The sequence below is a fragment of the Macrobrachium rosenbergii genome, chromosome 55 (genome assembly GCF_040412425.1).
Source record: "Macrobrachium rosenbergii isolate ZJJX-2024 chromosome 55, ASM4041242v1, whole genome shotgun sequence".
In the NCBI taxonomy this organism is placed as follows: domain Eukaryota; kingdom Metazoa; phylum Arthropoda; class Malacostraca; order Decapoda; family Palaemonidae; genus Macrobrachium; species Macrobrachium rosenbergii.
This window is the reverse complement of record NC_089795.1, coordinates 11,028,022-11,050,635: the sequence shown is the minus strand read 5'-3', so window position 1 is coordinate 11,050,635 and position 22,614 is coordinate 11,028,022. Positions and strand designations below refer to the sequence as shown.

Sequence of the window (22,614 nt, the reverse complement as noted above, 5' to 3'; positions counted from 1 at the left end):
GTTCACTAATGTGTCGTCCGCTCTCTGATGTTTGTGGCAGCCAGATGTACAATAAGGCTGGAAAATTGTTCCCGCCACAGCTTCGCTACTTTGAGGGAATAAGAACTGTAAACAAACATTCTCAGGTATTTTACATATATACGCAATTAGTGTCAGTACACTGTTAAATGAGCGCTGGGAAGGAAGTGTCCAATCGCCACTCAATTTTGTCTTAGTATTTGGAAAGATGCCATATTGGATTCGAAATTGCCTTCCAGGCTTCAACACCTATTTTACGAAGACTTCACATGCTTATTTTAGTTCGTATGGCAGCTTCCTATCACTCATTTTGTCAATGAAGCTTCAATCTTTGGAAAGGTTTTCTTAAAGGTTTAATTTTTTTGTTATTTCTCCAATTAAATATCGAGTGAAAAGTGGAAATTCTGCCACCCATGTGTCTCAACCCCGATCATTTACCCTGTTTGATTTTCTGCAGAGAAAAAAGATGGGGAATGAGACAATTAAGAGGTATTTTGCAGAATTAAAACAGTTAGCCCAGCAGTGTGAATTTGGAACAGAATTCGACCGACGTTTGAAAGAACAATTATTGGTTGGAATAGACCAAGAAGTTTATTTCAAGGTGTCAGCTGATCCTTTTGATTTTAAGACAATATCTTCTGGGGATTTGCTGACAAAGGTTACAGATTTGGAGACAGTTTATTTAACGGAATGTAAGCCTCCGAATGGTTCTGCTGAGAATAGCACAGTGAATAAAGCCAAGGCAGGAATTCCCAAAAATTTTAGTTCTAGTGCTAAGACTAAACCCCAGAGTCACCCAGTTAAATTCCCAATAAGGATCCTACCTGTTATAGTTATGGCAAAACAGGTCATGTAAGCTCTAAGTGTGCATTAGTAAGAAGGGGAAGGGTCCAAAAGTTCATTCTCTTAATGAGGCGGCTGTACCTAGTGAAGTTGAAAGTTTCTCACACTCTTATGATTTGCGTAAGCTTCTTGAAACTAATTTGAACTGCGTTGAATCTCACAATAATGAGGATAAGCCCCATCGTGAAGTGATGGAGTTAAATGGTGTCCCCACTGAGTTTGAGTTGGGTACCGGAAGTGGTGCGTCCACTATTTCTAAGAGGGATGTAGTAAAATTACAGGTGTCCCCATGTCCCTCAAAGAAGCAGTTATTTAATTAAGATAAATTAGAAATAAAGGTATATGGAGAAGTAGTGTGTGATGTGGCAGCTAATGGCAAAATTGCCAAGGGTCAAACATTTTTTGTAGTTGAAAATGATGTGAACCCAGCTGGTAGAGCTTTATTGAAGAAGCTGAAGTATCAGTGGGTGCAGGTTGATGCTGTACAGTGTAATAATTCAGTGTCTAAATGCATGGAATTATTTGATAATTATCAGGTAAGGGAGAATTTGCCTATATAGGATTATGAGAGTGATTTACAATTAAAAGAAAATGCAGTACCCAAATATTTCAAAGCCCATTCTGTACCATATCATTATGAGTGTAAAATTGAAAAGTCATTGAAAGAATTAGAAAAAAGTGAAATCATTAGTAAAGTAGAGCATGCTGGAGACTGGGCAAGTCCAATTGCACCAGTAAAAGTTAAGTATACCTTAGTTTAACCAGTATATGCAGTATATGCCAGGAACTTTGGTAAAGGACTGGAATGGGTCAAGGCAAAAGTTACAAAAGTTCTTGATAGAAGAAATTATTTAGTGTCTGTAAATGTAAATGGCAATTTAATTTGGAAGCATCATTTATCCCAGTTGTTTGAAAGGAAATTGTGTAATCCTGTTGAAACCTATGAGTCTTTGCCTCACAATGTCAATGTTCCAGTGGTGCCTCATATGCCAATAAGTTCTCCTCCCAGTGTTGTCATTGACTCAAGTGTAATAAATATTCCTAATGATTATGGTTTCCTGGAAAGGTGTAATTCAAATTCTGTACAAACTGGTGTTAAGGAAACTCCTAAACCCCAGGGTAGGCCAGATGTTGTTTTAAGGTCTACTCGAATTATAAAAAAAAAAACTGGAAGGTTAATAGAACAAAATAGGTAATTTTACTTATGGGGAGAGGAATGATATGTATTGCCAATGAGTGAGAAACTTCACTTGGAAAAAATGTACGTATTCTTTTGTGCCTGTTGTTTAAGCTGGGAAGTGGGCGTTTGTTGTTTTTGGCCGTCGACTTCCCGCCATTCATCGAGGCACGCTTTGCTAAAATGTATTCCTTTAAGTTGCGAATAAAACTTGGAATATCTTGTCATGTTCCTGTCAGACTACCTTGTAGTTAGTCTGGTTGATGAAAACACTACAACTTCCCTGTTTGTTTTCCGCAGCTACATTGAAGTGGGATGAATGCTCAAGAGGGCTAGACACCTGCCCCACCAACTCAGAATGCCAAGATAAAGCAGAAGGCTACGAATGTGTTTGCTCTGCAGGCTTTGAGCAATGTGGAGGTGAGTTACATTCTCACCCTTATGGTTTATTTTGGGTAGTTGGTGCATAAGTTAAGATTCTTGCAGAGTTCATTCGGCTGAAATTATTGTCAAAGGTTCCTCGCAGCTCCTCTAAAGCCTCATGTCAAAATGTTATTGTGGAGATCCCAGTGTTTATTCCAACTTTGTCTAGTGAACCTTCTGCACAAGTTCTCTCTGTTAAATTGTGATTTTATATGAAAACTAGACCACAACAGTGTCCTGTGCAAAACCTTATCTGCATCTGAGAATTTTGCAAAGGTGTTAAATATCTTTATTTCTCTTTCCAAGTTTGATGAGAACTACGTATTACATACGAACACCTTCAGCAACATCACAGTAATAATGAAAATTTTATATGGGGATTTGGGGACGGTCTCTCTCTCTCTCTCTCTCTCTCTCTCTCTCTCTCTCTCTCTCTCTTTAATATTTACTTGATTTTCTTCGTTTTAACAGATATAAATGAATGTTACAGCAATCCATGTGGTCCAAACTCGCAGTGCCAAAATACATACGGAAGTTATGAATGCCTCTGCAACACTGGGTTCGGGAAAGTCAACGGTACTTGTATCGGTAAGTTTCGCTTTAATATAAACTTCTGATTGGGATTCTAAACACTCATGCAGAGTCAGCCTTGAAATATAACAGTTTCCATAAGACTCTTTCAGAGTCTTTTGGAAAGTTTTTATATTTAAAACATGATTGTTCCCAGATATTCTTGCATTACTTTTAGCCTGGCATTTAGATTTCAGAGTGAACTAGGATAAAGACCACTTTTCTACATTATTATTTATAAGGTACTTTATTCATAATATATTAAACTGAAAAGTATTTGGGTGATATTATTATTCTTATTACTCAGAAGATGGACCCTGTTCATATGGAACCGGCCTGATCCATTAATCGGTTACTTTGTTCTTCTAATAAGTGAGGTCTCTTCTCTTTGTGTTTCCTACTATCGTCTATGATTTCTTTCAAACAAGCATTATACTCTTTGGAAGCTTGAAGTTCAGGTTAGTGGCCACTGTAGGCCTGTTCCATATAAACAGTTTATAACTACAGAAACTGTTTAGGGTAGCAGTGCATTGCATTCATGTGAAAGTGGATTCACGAAAGAAAACAGTGTTTGTGTGGGAGGGCTTTGTTCAGATTTACACAAGTTTAGAAGTGTGTTCCTGTAGTTCACAGCACTGAAGTAAACTTGGACATTTCTCCGTGGAAAAGTATTTGAAGACTTAAAGTTCAAGAAACAAGAAGTTTATCAACAGCAATTACATGGATCAGCATATTGCGAATAGATCTTGAGCTCTGGACATTTTGTCTATTGACTTTAGTCAAGATTTAATTGGTTTTGAGCATCTGTTGCTAAATTTATTTGTAGCTATCTGACAATGACTTTTCTCACATACTTTCTGTTTACAAATATCGATGATTGCAACTGTTCCCCTTGCAAAGGTGGGCAACACTGCATTAACTGTATATTAACTATATGTATATATATATATATATATATATATATATATATATATATATATATATATATATATATATATATATATATATATATATATATATATATATATATATATGTGTGTGTGTGTGTGTGTTTTTTAATTGTAGTAGCCACAATGACCTCTTAACTTTCGAATTCTTCGCGCTTTTTTGGATACTCTTGTCACTACAAAGCCTTAAGATCCAAGTGCAAGAAATTTGAAGAAATTCTGATGCCCAGTAGCGGGAAATGAACCCGGGTCCACTAATCAGAACTAGGCACCATTGTCCACCTGACCATGTTCTGATTAGTGGACCCAGGTTCGTTCCCTGCTACCAGGCATCAGAATTTCTTCATATTTCTTGCACTTGGATCTTAAGACTTTGTAGTGACAAACATATCCAAAAAAGCACAAAGAATTCGAGAAAGTTAAGAGGTTATTGGTCATTGTGGCTATTACCATTACATATGTATCTGATAAAAAGTGACCAGTAGATTCTGCACACATACACACACACACATATATATATATATATATATATATATATATATATATATATATATATATATATATATATTCATGATGTTTCCTTGTAATATGTATATCACCCATAGTTTTGATATATTTACTATTCTATTTATCGTGTTTTATGTGTAATAATAACGATTGTTGAAATATCATTTGTAGTGTAATGTAAGATCTCAAAAGAGTTAGTGGTTTAGATAACCTAACAGTGTAATTTTAGAATTAATAATATCTTTCCTAATAATAGCGTAGTAGCGGGAGAGAGAGATTCAAGTTTTAGACTGGATGTACCATCTGTCACCAGTTACGATAAGAGAGCGCTTTGTTTTGATTCACGTGTTGACAGGTCGGGAATAACAATCGCTGCTCCGTTCTGGAAAACTCGGGTTTTTCGTTTTGTTTTTAAAACACAGCAGTCATAGTTAGCCAGTTGCAGTCTGTTTGATCATGTTAAGATTTCTGTAAAAGCTTTGTCTCTTATGAGAAGAAGTCGAAGGATTTTGCAATGTTACATACATTGCTCTGATCACGTATTGTTCCGATCGCATCCCATATGATTTTTTTTCGAATCAAGCATGCCCTTTTGAGAGTAAGAGTACATGTCTCGGTCGATTATGTCATGTTTTGTAAGGTTGCAGTTCAAAAAAATTTTTACTTCTTTTAGAACCTTCTCTTGTATCTCGTTCCCAAAATGCCTTAATGACATCATATGACGTTTATTTCATACTGGAATCCTCAGTTTTATTCATTCTGATTTCAGAGACCGTTCATATTGGTTCTCTCTCTCTCTCTCTCTCTCTCTCTCTCTCTCTCTCTCTCTCTCTCTCTCTCTCTCTCTCTCCAAAAGAGAGCAATTATTAGCATAAAGTGTAGTGTAGTTACTTTTGAGATCTGAATGTATGAAAATTGTATATTCGTGAAGGCGCCTGATAAAAAAGTGTGTTTTGTGAATCTGGAACAGCTGCAAATGATTTTACAAAGGTTTTCACAAGCTTGTTTAAGGTAGAGTGAAATTTACTTGTTATTACCATGGTATAAGGTATATTAAGTGAATTTTTGCCTTAGTGAAATTATTATTGATAAATCGTTTGTGTATTGTGTGTTCTTGTGTTTGTAATTTCTTGATTTTTCACATTTTATATATTGGTGATTTAACATTTATTTACTTAGCATTTTAAATATTTCTTGATAATTTAACATTGCATACTTAATTTAATTTTCATTTATTAAGATTTTCTCTTTAAATCTTGAGTAATTCTTGATAGTTCAAGTTTTGCTTGATTAATTTAATTTCTTGGTAAATTTAAGTTTTTGTGATTTAGTTTTATTTAATAATTTAACTCAAGAATTAATTAAATTTTTGTGTTGTTTTCAAGTAATAGTAAATTTTTCAGATTGTGAATTCTGATTATAAATTTTGAATTTAAAAATTAATTTTTGCATTTAAAATGTTTAAAAACAGTGTTTCATTCATTGACCACCAGTGGATAGGATTGATTGTTTGCATAAGACAAAGTGATAAATATGTTTTGTTCCTTTAGTTTTGCTGAAGTGAATTAAGACCAGGGAAACAGTTAAAGTTGTTTGATGGAGTGATGCCCTTTTACTCTAGTATATTTCTTGTTTAATTGTTGATACCTCACACTTGTTTTGATAAACTTAGTTTGATTTTTCAAGTGATTAATTAGCTTTTTAAGGGACCACTGTTACCTTTGGAGTACTCAGTTGCAATTTTTATTGTTATGAGAGTTCAGGTATCTGGGTGAAGTTAGGTAAATATTTGAATTCTGTGATTAGTTGTGTAATAACCAGGTACTTGGTACACACTGTGACAATATATATATATATATATATATATATATATATATATATATATATATATATATATATATATATATATATATATATATATATATATATATATATATATATATATATATATATATATAATATATATATATATATATATATATATATATATATATATATATATATATATATATATATATATATATATATATATATATATATATATATATATATATATATATATATATATATATATATATATATATATATATATATATATATATATATATATATATATATATATATATATATATATATATATATATATATATATATATATATATATATATGTATATATATATATATATATATATATATATATATATATATATATATATATATATATATATATATATATATATATATATATATATATATATATATATATATATATATATATATATGTGTGTGTGTGTGTGTGTGTGTGTGTTTTCCACGTACCTGGTTATTACACAACCAATTACAGAATTCAAAAATTTATCTCACTTCAGCCAGATACCTGAACTCTCATAACAATAAAAAAATTACGGCTGAGTACTCTAAATGTAACAGTGATCCCTTAACAAACTTACTAATCAAGTGAAAAATCAAACTAAGTTTATCAAAACAAGTGTGAGGTATCAACAGTTAAACAAGAAATATACTAGAGAAAAAGGGCATCACTCCATCAAACAACTTTGTTTCCCTGGTCTTAATTCACTTCAGCAAACCTAAAGGAGCAAAACATGTTTATCACTTTGCCTTATGCACACTATTAATCCTATCCACTGGTGGTCAATGAATGAAACATTGTTTTTAGAAATTTGAAATGCAAAAGTTTAATTTTAAATTCAAAATTTATAATTAGAATTCACAGTCTGAAAACTTTACTATTACTTGAAAACACACAAAAACTTAATTAATTCTTGAGTTAAATTATTAAACAAAACTAAATCACAAAACTTTAATTTATCAAGAAATTAAATTAATCAAGCAAAACTTAAACTATCAAGAATTAATCAAGATTTGAAGAGAAAATCTTAATAAATGAAAATTAAATGAAGTATGCAACGTTAAATTATCAAGAAATATTTAAAATGCTAAGTATAAATAAATGTTAAATCACCAATATATAAAATGTGAAAATTAAGAGATTGCAAACACAACACGCAAAAATAAATAAAAGATTTACCAATAACAATTTCACTAAGGCAAAATTTCCCTGATATTCCTTATTATACCATGGTAATAATAAGTAAAATTCACTTTACCTTACATAAGCTTGTGAAAACCTTTGCAAAATCACTTGAAATGCTTTAGATTTACAAAACACACTTCTTGTCAGGCGCCCTTAGCAAATACGCTTTTCCTATGTTCAGATCTGAAAAACTTATTAGTGAAGTCTTGCATTTCTTTTGAAAACCATTTAATTTACTGTTAACTTCTTTTTATGAGTTTAGCCAAGTAATTAGATGAGTTTAGATTGCTTTTAGGGCTAGACAGACCAATCCGGGCTAGGGCTCATAAATTATATATATATATATATATATATATATATATATATATATATATATATATATATATATATATATATATATATATATATATATATATATATATATATATATATATATATATATAGTTTTTCACAGCCTAATGAGGGGATAGAGAATTTCTGAAACGTTGCTGTTAATAATCCAGCAGAATTTAGCAGGTTTTAGCAGTGATGTTCTTACCCTGTATAAATTAGTTTCCAGGGGTAATATTTACTCCTACAATTATTTTCAGTAGAAATGTACCCTTCATTACTTGAGATCTTATACGGAAATTGCTAAATTAAACATAGGGTTAACACGCACAATGAGTATCTATTATACATTTGTATCTATTTCTTATGAACACAGAAAAACTATTCCTATGATGATGACCAAACTTTTCAGCGCAATGTGATGCTCAGGCTGTTTTCGCCCCGCAACTTGAGAGCTGTTACAAGTTCATATATGGGAATATGACCTACGATGAAGCAGAACAACGTTGTGCTCAGGAATTCAATGGACTGGTCACTATACCAACCTCTGTACTTTGCTTTGAAATTGCTCCAGGCATCATGGGCAGTATCGTTGGTAAATAATCCACACTTGATCAATCAAAAGCCTACTTTGGAAACCCATATACATGTATATATATATATATATATATATATATATATATATATATATATATATATATATTATATATATATATATATATATATATATATATATATATATTATATATATATATATATATATATATATATATATATATATATATATATATATTATATATATATATATATGTTACAGTCAACATGAGTAATCAGTCATTACGCGTAATGACTGAAATTTCAGTCATCACGCGTAATGCACTTAGGGGACATTTGATCCCCAGGAGCTAGTACTAAACATGGCGAAACAGTGAGTCACCTACACTGTTTTGCCGGGTTTAGTACTAGTCCCCGGGGGGTCAAATGTATTTCGCCGTGTTTAGTACTAGCTCCTGGGGATCAAATGTCCCTAAGTGCATTACGCGTGATGACTGAAATTTCAGTCCTTACACGTAATGACTGATTACTGCGTGTTGACTGTAACATATATATATATATATATATATATATATATATATATATATATATATATATATATATATATATATATATATATATATATATATATATATATATATATATATATAGAGAGAGAGAGAGAGAGAGAGAGAGAGAGAGAGAGTAAGGGGGGTTTGGAGATCGTGCTCAGAATGTACGGGTTCCAAAAATTTTGTAGACTGGGGAATGTAGCTTTAAGAAAAATAATAGAATCCAGAAGGCAGGTAACATAAAGTTTGAAATTGTATGAGAATGGTAAAAAGGGAAGTTTTATGAGTAGATGAGATAATGACGGAAGGGAGATGGAGATGATCTCAGACAAGTCGTCTGCATGACCCCTGGGAGAATAGCACGTGATATGTCAGGTGGGCTCTTGCGGGCACCAGAAGAGTTGGAAGACACAGACCAATTTGGATAAGAACGAGGAGGAGAGGTACAAGCAGGTCTTGCGTCAGAGATGAGTGAGGGGACATTCAGAGCTGAACAAGACTCATGAGGCACCCAGAGGAATGAATGGTCAAGGTCAAGTGGCTAAAGAGATATCCTTACTTAGCCTGTCCTTTAGACTCAACAAACTTTTGACAGAAATTTCTTATCACTATCAATGCATTTCAAGTTATGCCTAATTAGTTTGAGTACTAATATAAACACTTAGACTGTGGAAATGATGATGTCTTTATTGTACTGGAGCTGATAAATACCGACTAGCAGTTAATGACTAGGACTTTTCAGGATTCCATTTGCAACACAGGACCAACGATGTAGTCCTTAAATGTTGCTATACGGAAGAAATTAGGCAGGAGAATATTTAGTATCTGATGATCATGAACTATAGTAATCAAGCACCTCCAGCCACTAGAAACTACATATCTTGAAACTTGAAATAGTACAACTAAGCTGAATGCTGCGGAAGAAGAATGCGAAACCTCCCTCACACCAGTCGTATCACACACCCCACACTCGTCTCATTCAATGAAACGAACGTAGCACGAAGTTACCTTAGGTTACGGTAGTGTAAAGACTGCCTAATTACTTGTCAAAATTTCTAAATTATTCAGAATGCTGATGGTGACTCGCCACCAGGATCCACACCATGAAGTGGGTGGCACTCTGCAGCTGTTTTGGGAAACCATTTTAATCAGCTGATTTCGGGAAAGGAAACCACCAGTCCAAGCTTAGTTTGTTTGTTCCTTGAAAATTCGGACTCATTAGAACCTAAAAACTGAATTGAACATGAACTAGTAGTCTCAGGTGATTGACTTTGTAGTCCGGAGGATCAGTTCCTCCCTTGACTCTCTACCTAGTGTCCACATCTGAGAGAGAGAGAGAGAGAGAGAGAGAGAGAGAGAGAGAGAGAGAGAGAGAGAGAGAGAGAGAGAGAGAGAGAGAGAGAGAGAGATCATTCACTTTCATGAAGCCTCTGGTTGGAAGGTTGATGGCAGTTGTGGTTACTGATAAAAAGTTCTTACAGTTGCTTTGGATAAACCTGAATAATCCGGCTCCGTAAGTATTCATTATAATCAATAATTCTAGGGGTCTCATATCACAGGTTTTAGCTCCCATTTGCAATCAGGGACGTTGGTACTCTTGCACAGCTAGTACGTAAGAGGATGCAAAGGAAGGAAAGAACCCTGAGAAATAATAGCTTACTCATCTTTTATGAACTCTGGAGTCAAAGTTTGTGTTGAAATCAGCTGATTAGAAGAGTTTTCCAAAACAGCAGCTGCTGAGTGACTGGACTTCTACTGAGTGCCACCCATTTCATGGTGTGGATCCTGGTGGCGACTCATCAGCATTCTGAATAATTTAGAAATTTTGACGAGTAATTACGCAGTCTTTAAATTACAGGCTGGAAAAAATCTATATTTATGCAATTTTAGAAGCAAACCGATGTTAGCACAAGTCTGTCAATGAATGAGAGAAGATAAGGAAATGAGACAAAAAAAAAAAAACATTTATGTAGAAATGCAGTTTGTCTTGATGTAGCTGCTCAATTTTTCTTTGTATGTGACCATATAGAAAATAGGCAGACAAGAGACTCAGTGCAGGTTAATGAATTGATCTCCTTTCAGGTAAAGCCTGGATTTTACTCGGGTCACTTTCGGACTTGAATGATGACGACGGATGTCCCACCATGTTATCAGACAGTAGCTCACCCGGATGTTCAGTTATTCCTTGTGATACCGAAATACCGTATGCTATTTGCAACGTCAAAAGAAACTATTAAAGTTGCAACTCTCAGCGCTGAATGACCTCATATGTCCCAGCAATGGGCCACTGGCCTAGATTTTCTGTTTCAGTTCCAGAGTTGCCAACTAAATGTTGTCACCGTTCAAGTGAATATTTCCCCGAATGAAATGAGCTGGCATTGAAAATGTTTCTTCCTGAGGTTCTGTGGGAATGATCAAGATGACTGAATTTCTTGCAAACCTCTGTTTCTTTTTCTTCACCAAATAAAAGCTGTACAGATCTCATGATGGGTTTGTTTTCTTCTCCATATGACTTGCGTTTCTGATAACCCCAACAAATTCAGGACTGTTAGTCTCACACGAAGGATTGTCCGTGATGTGACACCATCTTCCAGAGAAGCAAGGAGGCGTCTGCATCTAGAAAGAAAGAGGAGTTCTTCTTACGCCGTTATAAATTTACAGCGTCCGTACAATACCGCGATGATGTCTTATTTGCATTTTATTCTTTTGACTGATTACAGATTCATCGAGTCGGTTACAACGATAAAAACAATAAAACTAAACCTTTCATACTCTAACAGTCAGTAGCCTCATAAATGGCGAATAAAGCAAAAAATCATGAAGGATAATGTACATCAGTTTCTGCTGTACATTTTCCAAATCACGACATGAAATGGCAAGCACTTTCCAGTATCACAAGATGTCATGACATATATACATGTTTTTTATTTTAATGATCCAAAGCGCAGGGTAGATTTCTTGCTGGCAAAAACCAGTGGCAACAGAACTGTGATCTTGTTCGAGACCCTTGTTTTTGGAGGTTCCAAAATTTCAGGAGTTACACTGGAGATGAAAAGTTAACACTCCATACCCCAGTTACCAAGTTAGTCAATACAATCCGAGGTACCGCAGTATTACTGAACTGGTCCCAAAACGGTATACCACGAAACTACTACGGCAACTTTTTACCACACCAATCAGAGTATTCTCATTACTTGGCCATTAACTGCAACTGATTATATACTTCTGCTCTCAGGACGTTGTCAAACTTCTTTCCTAAGCCAAGACCAGAGTAAATTAAAAAAGCATACTTAACTGAGTTTTACAACTTACTTAGATGTCTTCCCATTTTCGTGGACCAAGAGACTGGATTTTTCGAGAGAAGTTGTCAGGTTTCTCGAAGATGACCTATTCATATGGAACAAGCCACCGAAGGGACCGCTGACTTGAAATTCAAGCTTCTAAAGAATGTGGTGCACATTCGAACGAAGTAAGAGAAGGAAACAGCGAATAGAGGAAGAAGAGATTCGTTACTAGAAAAGAAAACGTAAGTGAAAAATGAATAAATAGATGAAAATGTAAGTAAATGACTAAAATACAGGTATAACGAAATTTATTTCAAATGATGCCTCTTGGGATGAATGGCAATCTAAAGCCCTGTCCACACTAGCGGGCACTGACCGACGGACAAACACTGTTCCCCTAACCCTTTCCACTACACTGACCGACCGAGTATGCAGCCAGAACGGTGTGATTTTCTGGTAACACTGCTTCAGAAGCGAGAGAAAATATAAGCAGCTGGAAATGCCCGACGGGCATGCCCGCTAGTGTGGACAGGCCATAAGAGCTGGTGGCTCACTTGTGGGGAACGAAAGTCCCATCCACTGGGCAACTTGAAGGCTTCCAGGCCGCCTCATAAACCAGCCATTCCTCTCTGCATAAAAGGGGAAGTTTAGACCCTGCCTGCAGGTACTGGGTAAGGAAGCACCTGCCACTTGAATACCATCCTTTTATTCTTACCTCCCTCCACTGAATGTCTTCAGGTCCATTCCCTCTCTGCCAGTTCTCTTATGCCATCCTAGTTATCCATCAGATATCGTAGATATCAGCCCTCACCGCAGAACACTGAACGTTGGAAAAGTTAAGTATACCACAGTTTAACCAGACCACTGAGCTGATGAACAGCTCTCCTAGGGCTGGCCCGAAGGATTAGACTTATGTGGCTAAGAACCAATTGGTAACCTAGCAACGGGACCTACAGCTTATTGTGGAATCCGAACCACATTATAGCGAGAAATGAATTTCTATCACCAGAAATAAATTCCTCTAATTCTTCATTGGCCGGCCGGAGACTCAAACTCGGGCCTAGCAGGGTGCTAGAAGAGAACTCTACCGACTTGTCCAATGAGGAACTTACTGAACGTTGGAGAGAAGCCTTTATGCTGTCAATTGTTTTCATGCTGCTTTCTTTCTTACAAAGAATAGCTGCTTTCTTCCAGACTTGTCATTACCCTGTTCATGAATACCGTAATACCGTAACAAGGGAACGTTATGAAGACCTTGAATTTCCCATACAGAAAAAAAGATTCTACTCAACGTTTTGATTAATATTGTTGATGATACTTCAGTTTTAGGCAACACACATAATTGATAGTGTATCAGAGTTTCTGAAATATAATAATGCAGATAACAAGAGTATCAACATATCATTGAAAGAGATATAGGTGACTGAACAAATGGCGTTGGAGACCTTGTCTTTACAGTAATAATATATATATATATATATATATATATATATATATATATATATATAATAATGTGTGTATGAATGTCTTTTACTGTCATACCACAGTATAATATGAAGATAAAAAGGCCCATGAAACACTATTTGAACGTTGTAACCATATATTTCGAGCACTTCCTTCTGTGCCCCTGTTCACTGGTAAAATATGGATAGATGAAATGTTACAAGGGTATACATACGAAGCATATGTAGGTGTGACATTAAGTCTCTGATGGTATGCAGGTGACCGTTTCCCAAGAAGGAGTGAAAATAAACAATGCCCCAGTGGTTTTTGGCCCCATTTACTCGCGTTTGGCGATGTGTCTGGCGGTCGTGTTTCCTGGGATACCCTCTTCAGAAGAGGTTTGACGATTAACCCGTCGATGTCATCCGATTTCCAATGTCCTCCTGACAAGTTCATATTGTTGGTTTGATTGATGATAGCAGAATCCAGCATCTTTCTTTTGTACGGACAGCTACTTTTGAAAACCAGCTCCGCCCCGCTCCAGTTTATGGAATGCCCTTTATCTCTAATGTGAAGGAAAATCCCCGAACTCTCCGAAGCATACCGTACTGACCTTTTGTGCTCTGTTAACCTTTGCGAGAGCGCAAAAGGTCAGTACGGTATGCTTCGGAGAGTTCGGGGATTTTCCTTCATATGAGATGAAGGCCATTCCATAAACTGGAGCGAGACGGAGCTGGTTTTCAAAAGTAGCTGTCCATACGAAAGAAAGATGCTGGAATCTGCTATCATCAGTCAAACCAACAATATAAACTTGTCAGGAGGACATTGTAAATCGGATGACATCAATGGGTTAATCCTCAAACCTCTTCTGAAGAAGGTATTCCAGGAAACATGACCACCAGACGCATCGCCAAACGGGAGTTAATGAGGCCAAAAACCACTGGGGCATTGTTTATTTTCCCTCCTTCTTGGGAAACGGTCACATACCATCGGAGACTTACTACCACACCTACATATGCTCTGTATATATACCCTTGTAACATTTCATCTGTCCATGTTTTACCAGAAGGAAGTGCTCGAAATATATGGTTGCAACGTTCTAATAGTGTTGTATGGGACTTTTTATCTTCACACACACACACACACACACATATATATATATATATATATATATATATATATATATATATATATATATATATATATATATATATATATATATATATATATATATATATATATATATATATATATCAGAGGGGGAGCAGTAGCTCGGATGATACGCGATCAAGAGTTCAGGGAAAGGCGTTCTGATTTCAAACATTTATTTAAGAGCCGACGTTTCACATCGCTTGATGCATTTTCAAGGCTGAAAGAGCAGTTAAAAACAATAAGTACTTGTATATATAACGTGAAATGTATATTTCTCACCTTATTTATATCTTAGGAAGAACAGAGAGCAAAAAGAAAAAATGGGGAAGACAAATATCAACAAAGGGACATGGAACACCCACCCATATTGGTAGTGAAGGCTGGACTAACGTAAAGGACAACATAAATGAAAATGACACACCTCTCCCAGTATCTCAGGATTTGTATGAAACTCTTCGGATTTGTCACAACTTCTTTGACTCGGTAAATAACTCTTCGGGTTTTTTACAACCTCTTTGACGCTGTAAATAACTCTTTGGATTTTTCACAACTTCTTTGACTCGGTAAATAACTCTTCGGATTCTTTACAACCTCTTTGACTTGGTAAGTAACTCTTCGGATTCTTTACAACCTCTTTGACTCGGTAAATAACTTCGGATTCTTTACAACCTCTTTGACTCGGTAAATAACTCTTCAGATTTTTCACAACTTCTTTGACTCGGTAAATAACTCTTCGGATTCTTTACAACCTCTTTGACTCGGTAAATAACTCTTCAGATTTTTTACAACCTCTTTGACTCGGTAAATAACTCTTCGGATTTTTCACAACTTCTTTGACTCGGTAAATAACTCTTCGGATTTTTCAAACCTTCTTTGACTCGGTAAATAACTCTTCGGATTTTTCACAACTTCTTTGACCTGGTAAATAACTCTTCGGATTTTTCAAACCTTCTTTGGCTCGACAAGATCTCAATTTCGTTAGCTACAAAAAAAAAAGTATATCTTAGTTTAACCAGACCACTGAGCTGATTAACAGCTCTCCTAGGGCTGGCCCGAAGGATTAGACTTATGTGGCTAAGAACCAATTGGTTACCTAGCAACGGGCAACCTACAGCTCATTGTGGAATCCGAACCACATTATAGTGAGAAAATGAAAACAAATTTCTTGTTCTTCACTGGCAGAAACAAAACAAAGTAGCTGAGAACGGAATCCGCTCACCCAGCGAGGAACTGATCAGTCATAAATCGGTTACAATTTCTGTCAAAACTAAAAAGTATAAAATAAAAAGTTGATAAAAAAAAATGGTAAAGCACCCTTTTATTAAATTGCACTTAAAAGTACAAAACAATTCCTTGAGATACACCAGGATTTTCTTAAAATTAATCATGTCTACAAAAGCAAAAGCGTTGAAAAGCGTTGACGCCAAACATGGGAGGAAATGCCACAAGAAATAAAAAATATATATTTCTTTCATTGCAGCATTTCCTTCCATGATTGGAGCCCACGATTTTATTTCTGTAGACAATTAAATGTAAGAAAATCCCGGTGTATCTCAAAAAATGTTCAACTTTTTAGTACATTTTAATAAAAGCGTTATAATTTTTTTTTTTTTATTTGTAATTTTATTCATGTGGTTTTCAAAGGTGAGATATATAGCTTAATTTAGCGTGAATCCTCTGTGATATTGTCGTATGCTACGTAATTTCAGTTTTGTCTTATGCGTAATTTTATTTGATACACTAACTGCCCTAAATTTGAAACTTCGTATTTTGCCACAGATGATTTCAATTTGATTTCGAAGTCGATGTGAAGTCAATTCTAACGCCACGTCCTTGCTACCAAGTCTTTCATTTCAACAGCTCATTACCCTCAGGAGAAGGAGTGTTTGTTGAGAGAGAGAGAAGGATAGAAATAACATAATTATGAAAAAGAAGCTGGATTATAGCACACATGCGCACTGTGTACCACTTAATTGAGGCGTTATTGGCTGAGAAATGGCATTAGGAATGAAGGTTTTTCAGTGACAACGAAGACTTGCATGGTGTTTGTCATGAGATTTTATTGCAGAATTTAGTTCAGTTATTTACAGCAGGAAAACTGTCGTGGTTTGGCCTGTAATTTCCAGGCTTTTCCTAAGAGGTAGTTCAGTGCGCGTCTATTGGTCGTTGCGATTATATTTGATGTGATTTGACTTTTGATGTTGTATTATCAAACTGACTTCCCCTCTAGGAGTGGAAAATTGACTCTCAGTTTGATTTTCAAAAAATCATGGTTGTGGTTCCTGTGGCTGTTCAGATAGAGCAGGTTATCCAGGTAAAGGGATTTGAAGTTGACTGTTTAGTCAGATGCATGCGTCATATTTGAGAGGCCTTTCCTCAACCCGAAGGGCGGTATTGAAAGCACTTTTGTGTGCACAGGAACACAATGTTGAGCTAATCCATGGCCTCTGTATCGTGGTATTTTGTAACCTAATGTAATGAAATGCTTGAGGTGCCCTGGCCCACTCTTCGGATAAAACTGCCCTTTTTAAGTAAGCCGCAGGCAGCGGCGCCCCCTCAGCCCGCCCTGCCCACAAGAAAACCTCGTGGGCGCCCCCAGAAGGCTCCGGGTCCGGGCAGGAGAACAACCCAAACCTCCCATCCACAAGGCACTGGAGAAGTCGAACACACCCCCCCATCTGACATCGAGGAGGCGCGGCCCTCTCTTCCGCCCCAGCAGATACCTGCTTTGATCAGACATTACCTACGTCTTTGGGGGGAGTATTGTAAAGTCCCCGCTCAACAGGTTCTCTGTGTTGAGCCTCCTGTTTTCTACGGTGCCTTCACAGCTGACCCAAGGTCGCAGTGCTCAGCCTTATTATCATAATTGTAATTTGTACATTTATTAACTGTGCATTTGCCCTTATACATAGCATATGTGTCAGAGTATTTTTGTGTCTAATCAACTGTTGTTAATCATCCTGTTATCTATGTATACCTGTCCTGCTTTGTGTAGAGAAATAGTTTTGACCTCGGGTCACTTGTAAATATTGTACTGACGTCCGCGTATACGCCAACGTCCTCACGCCGCTTTATAAGTGGGTTGCTTCCTCAATAAACTAGCAGTACTTGTTTGCCTGCTCTTTCTTTAGCACCCTCTCACAGTGAGGTTTGGCAAAGAGGCCCGGAATTGCGAAGCCCCCTGCCTTTTCGCCCATCCAAAACACGGGGAAGACAGCAGCCACCCTCACAGGCTGCCATGGCAGCAGCACCAAAAACACCCAGGCGCCCCACACCAGTAGGCTTCTACGTCCTTGGCACTATCTCCGGCAGGATGATGCTGATCGACACTGGGGCAATGCTGTCAGTGTTCCCACCTTTGAGAGATGACCGCAGACACCTGCCGGACCTGGCAGACTCCTTGACAGCCACCAACAGGTCCCCCATCCTCTCCTACAGCACCAGGCTCCTGTCGGTCTCCATCCTGGGCCGGAGATGCAAGTGGAACTTTATCGTCGCGGACGTTAGGACCCCACTCCTGGGTGCGGACTTCCTCACCCACTTCGGACTGGCAGTCGACGTCGGCCACAAACGCCTGTTGGACACCGAGTCCTGCCAGTCCCTGCCCCTGTCACCGGTCCCCAGTCTGTTCCTTCGCTCCCCACCAATACGCCTCCCTCCTGAAGGAATTCCCGGGGGTATTCAGACCCAGGCTTCGTCAGGTGCCTGAGGCCCTCACCAAACATGGGATATACCATCACATCAAGACAAGGGGCCCCCGACGCACGCTAAGTTCTGGAGGCTTCCCCCACAGCGCCTTCAGGAGACCAAGAAGGCCTTCGCCGAGATGGAACGTATGGGCACATGCAGGAAGGCCCCCAGCCCATGGGCCTCCCCCCTTCACATGGTGCAGAAAATGGGCGGCTCCTGGAGACCCTGCGGCGACTACAGGCGGCTCAACCTTGCTTCGGAACCCAACCACTACCCTCTACCAAACATGCAAGACCATGGGGCCAAAATATTTTCAAAACTCGATCTTTTAAAATCATATTTCCAGGTACTGGTAGCTCCAGAAGACATCCCCAAAACCGCCATCATCACGCCCTTCGGGTTCTACGTTTTCGCCTTCTCCACCTTCGGCCTGAGGAACGCAGGGGCGACCTTCCAGAGACTGATGGACAGCATCCTGGGCGACCTGAACTTCTGCGTCTGCTACATTGATGATATCCTAATTTTTTCCAGGTCCCACAAGGAACACCTTCGACACATCCGGAAGGTCCTGCAGCGCCTGCAGGAGAATGGCCTCATCATCAGGTTCGACAAGTGCACCTTCGGCATCGACAGGGGTGAATTCCTGGGCCATGAGATATCCCCGGGAGGCGTCCGCCCAGTTGCATCGAAAGTCGAGGCCGTCGTCAAGTTCCCCACCCCTGCCTCCGTCAAGGGCGTACAAGAATTCCTTGGGATGGTCAACTACTACAGGAGGTTCATCCCCGGGGTCGCACACACCATGGCCCCCCTGACGGAGATCCTCAAGGGCCGTCCGAAGGCCTTAGTGTGGTGCCCCAACCAGCAGCGGGCCTTCTCCCTGACAAAGGCTGCCCTCGCCAAGCAACAGCCCCGGCCCACCAGGACCCCAGTGGCCCTCTCCAGCTAACAACGGACGCCAGCAACGTCGCCCGCGGGGCCGTCCTGGAACAGGTCGTCAGCGGAGCCCCTCAGCCCATTGCCTTCTTCAGCAGGAAGCTCAGCCCCACCGAGTCCCGCTACAGCACCTTCGACAGGGAACTCTTTGCTTTGTACCAGGTGGTATGCCACTTCAAATTCCTCCTGGAGGGTACACCCTTCACAATTTGGACGGACCACCAGCCGCTGATCCACACTTTCACAAAGCTGGGGGATGCATGGTCCTCCAGGCAGCAGCGGCACCTCGCAGCCATTGCGGAATTCACCTGCACCATCAAGTACCTCCCCGGCAGGAAGAACCCAGTAGCTGACGCCCTCTCGAGGATCAAAATCAGCACAGTGCATCTCAGGATCAACTACGAGGACCTCGCCCGGGAACAGGCCGCCAAGCCAGAGATTACGTCGCTGAAGTGGAAGGACATACCCCTCGCCCCTGGGGGGCCAACACTGCTGAGCGACGTAAGCACTGGCCACCCCCGCCCACTGGTGCCCGCCTCCTGTCGTCGGCTGGTCTTCGACATCATCCACAGACTGTCCCACCCCTCAGGCAGGATGACAGCCAGGCTGCTGGCGGAGAAGTTCGTCTGGCACGGCATACGGAAGGACGCAACGGCCTGGGCAAGGTAGTGCATACAGTGCCAGGCCAGCAAAGTAGGGCGGCACACCGAATCGGGGGTGGGCAATTTTCCCCAGCTGGGGAGATGTTTCAGGCACACCCACGTCGACGTAGTGGGTCCTCTTCCCCCATCAGGAGGAGCCAGATACCTTCTGGCAATCGTCAACCGCTCCACCAGGTGGCCCGAAGTGACACCCATGGAAAAAGACACCTCCAGTGCGCGTGCTGAGTCCCTCCTCCGGCTGGATCAGCCGGTTCAGTGTCCCGGACCATATAACCACAGACAGGGGCCCAGCCTTCCTTTCTGAGCTGGGGACTTCCCTGGCACACCTGCTGGGGACCACTCACCACAACACCACCACCTACAACCTCCAGCCAATGGAATGGTGGAGCGGTTCCACAGGTCCCTGACGGCATCCCTCATGGCTTGTTGCACCTCCGAGAACTGGAAGTACCAGCTGCCCTGGGTCCTCCTCGGGCTGAGGACTGCCCCCAGAGCCAACGGCGACCCGTCCGCAGCAGAAAAGGTTTACAGGGAGTCCCTTGCAGTCCCAGGCGAACTCATCACAGAGGACCGGGACGACCTAGCAACACAGAGGTTCCGCGACAGGGTTGGAAAGTTCGCCCCCTGCCAGCGGACATATACCAACAGGACATCACCCTTCATGCCTCCTGGTCTGTCCTCTGCCACCCATGTCTTCGTCGGGAACGATGCCATATGCCCACCCTTAACCAGGCCCTACAGGGGGCCTTTCCTTGTACTAGAGAGAAACAAAAAGGCATTCTGGGTGGCCGTCCACGGGAAGGATGACTGGGTGTCGGTAGACCGCCTCAAGCCCGCATTCCTGGAGGAAGAAGTCGGGGGCACTTCCCAAAGCCCCCTGCGCGAAGCGGCACCCCCTCAGCCCGGCCCACCTGCAAGAAAACCTCGTGGGCGCCCCCGGAAGGCCCTGGGTCCGGGCAGGAGAACAACCCAAACCTCCCATCCACAGGGCACCGGAGAAGTCGAACACACCCCCCACCTGACATCGAGAAGGCGCGGCCCTCTTCGCCACCCCAGCAGATAACCGCTTTGATCAGACATTACCTATGTCTGGGGTGGGAGGGGGGATATTGTAAAGTCCAGCTCAACGGGTTCTCTGTGTTGAGCCTCCCGTTTTCTACGGTACCTTCACAGCTGACCCAGACCCAAGGTCGCACTACTCAGCCTTATTATCATTATTGTAATTTGTACATTTATTACCTGTGCACTTGTCCGTATACATAGTATATGTGTCAGAGTATTTTTGCGTCTAATCAGCTGTTGTTAATCATCCTGTTATCTATGTGTACCGGGTTGCTTCCTCAATAAATTAGCAGTACTTGTTTGCCTGCTCTTTCTTTAGCACCCTCTCACACTACCACTGAGCAAGGTCACTGATTTCAGTCTAGAATAATAAAGTTGTGAAGGTGTTTTGTCATCAAGTTGAAAGCTGCCAGAGAAATGCTTTAATGGCCGACTGTTTACAGTAGGGAAACTGGACTGAATTCCAGTTATATTAGATTAGTGATTTATTGCATAATATTTCTTGAAAGGGCTATCAGTGATAGGGAGTAGAATGAATGTGCTGGGTTTTAATTTACACATATTTACGGGACCTCCCATAGGTCCTCATTTAGTGCAACAAGAATTTGGTATTATGACATATCAGAATATGGTATGTTGGTGTTATTTGCCCGACAGTGTGTTCAATAATGAAGAAAAGCAGCCTTGCATTCCCAACAGACGGCCTTCGAGTAGTGAAAACTGCATATTGTTTTCCTGACCATTGTTCAAAATGTTCAGTATACACCTACGGTAGGATGAATGATCATTTCATCATGGGTGTTCCTAATGTAGGTACCTTGTCTGAAGTGTTTAAAGTCACTTCCTAATCTCATTGATGATGGTTTTCCTGGAAAACCCTTGACAGAAGGGGGCTGTGTCTCGTGATATCGCTCTTCCAGGTATATACAGTAGTCATTCCTCGAGAGGGAGAGTAGAGACTATTCTTTAACTTTTTTTCATGCTTGTATTCTTTATATTCTTGACAGCCGACGGGATACCATATTCTTGTTTCGATTACACTGTCATTTGATGTACAAGTCATAAAAGTAAATAAGTGGAACTTGATACAATTCATTACACACCAGAAATAGCTCCAGGACATACTCTGTAGTGAGAAGCCATTGCCAAAGAATATCGGTGATTCATGGACAAAAGTTCCACATTAATATTTGCGTGCTGTTCAATTATAACTTCCTCTGTACCACACCACGAGGAAATTCTTTCCACGCCTATATGCTGGATCTTTGATGTACTAAAACAACAGTTTTTTTGCAGTGTCGAGAAGTCTAATCTTGAGGCTTAAGTAACCACGACTGTTTACATAAGCTATCCAAAATTAGAAGGCATGAGGTCATATGGATTCTGACGTTACTGGCAGAATACCTTGTTTC

The 22,614-nt window shown here is 39.5% G+C and overlaps 1 protein-coding gene and 1 long non-coding RNA gene across 3 annotated transcripts in view; both read left to right on the top strand.

Moving 5' to 3' along the window:
- The window catches only part of LOC136835913 (uncharacterized), an 88,777-nt gene extending 77,316 nt beyond the window's left edge, over positions 1–11,461 (top strand). Inside the window, exons 2-5 of one of the 2 annotated variants that reach the window (XR_010852292.1) lie at positions 2,339–2,458; positions 2,933–3,049; positions 8,283–8,465; positions 11,059–11,461. This is a non-coding gene — a long non-coding RNA (uncharacterized lncRNA). The remainder of the gene's footprint in view (positions 1–2,338; positions 2,459–2,932; positions 3,050–8,282; positions 8,466–11,058) is intronic. The other variant, XR_010852293.1, reaches the window with a different exon arrangement.
- Positions 1–22,614, top strand: part of LOC136835735 (zinc finger protein 850-like) — a 260,556-nt gene that overhangs the window by 127,046 nt on the left and 110,896 nt on the right. The window contains 2 exon segments of the mRNA XM_067099597.1: positions 21,712–21,833; positions 22,210–22,269. Coding sequence (XP_066955698.1) covers positions 21,712–21,833; positions 22,210–22,269 — 182 coding nt within the window.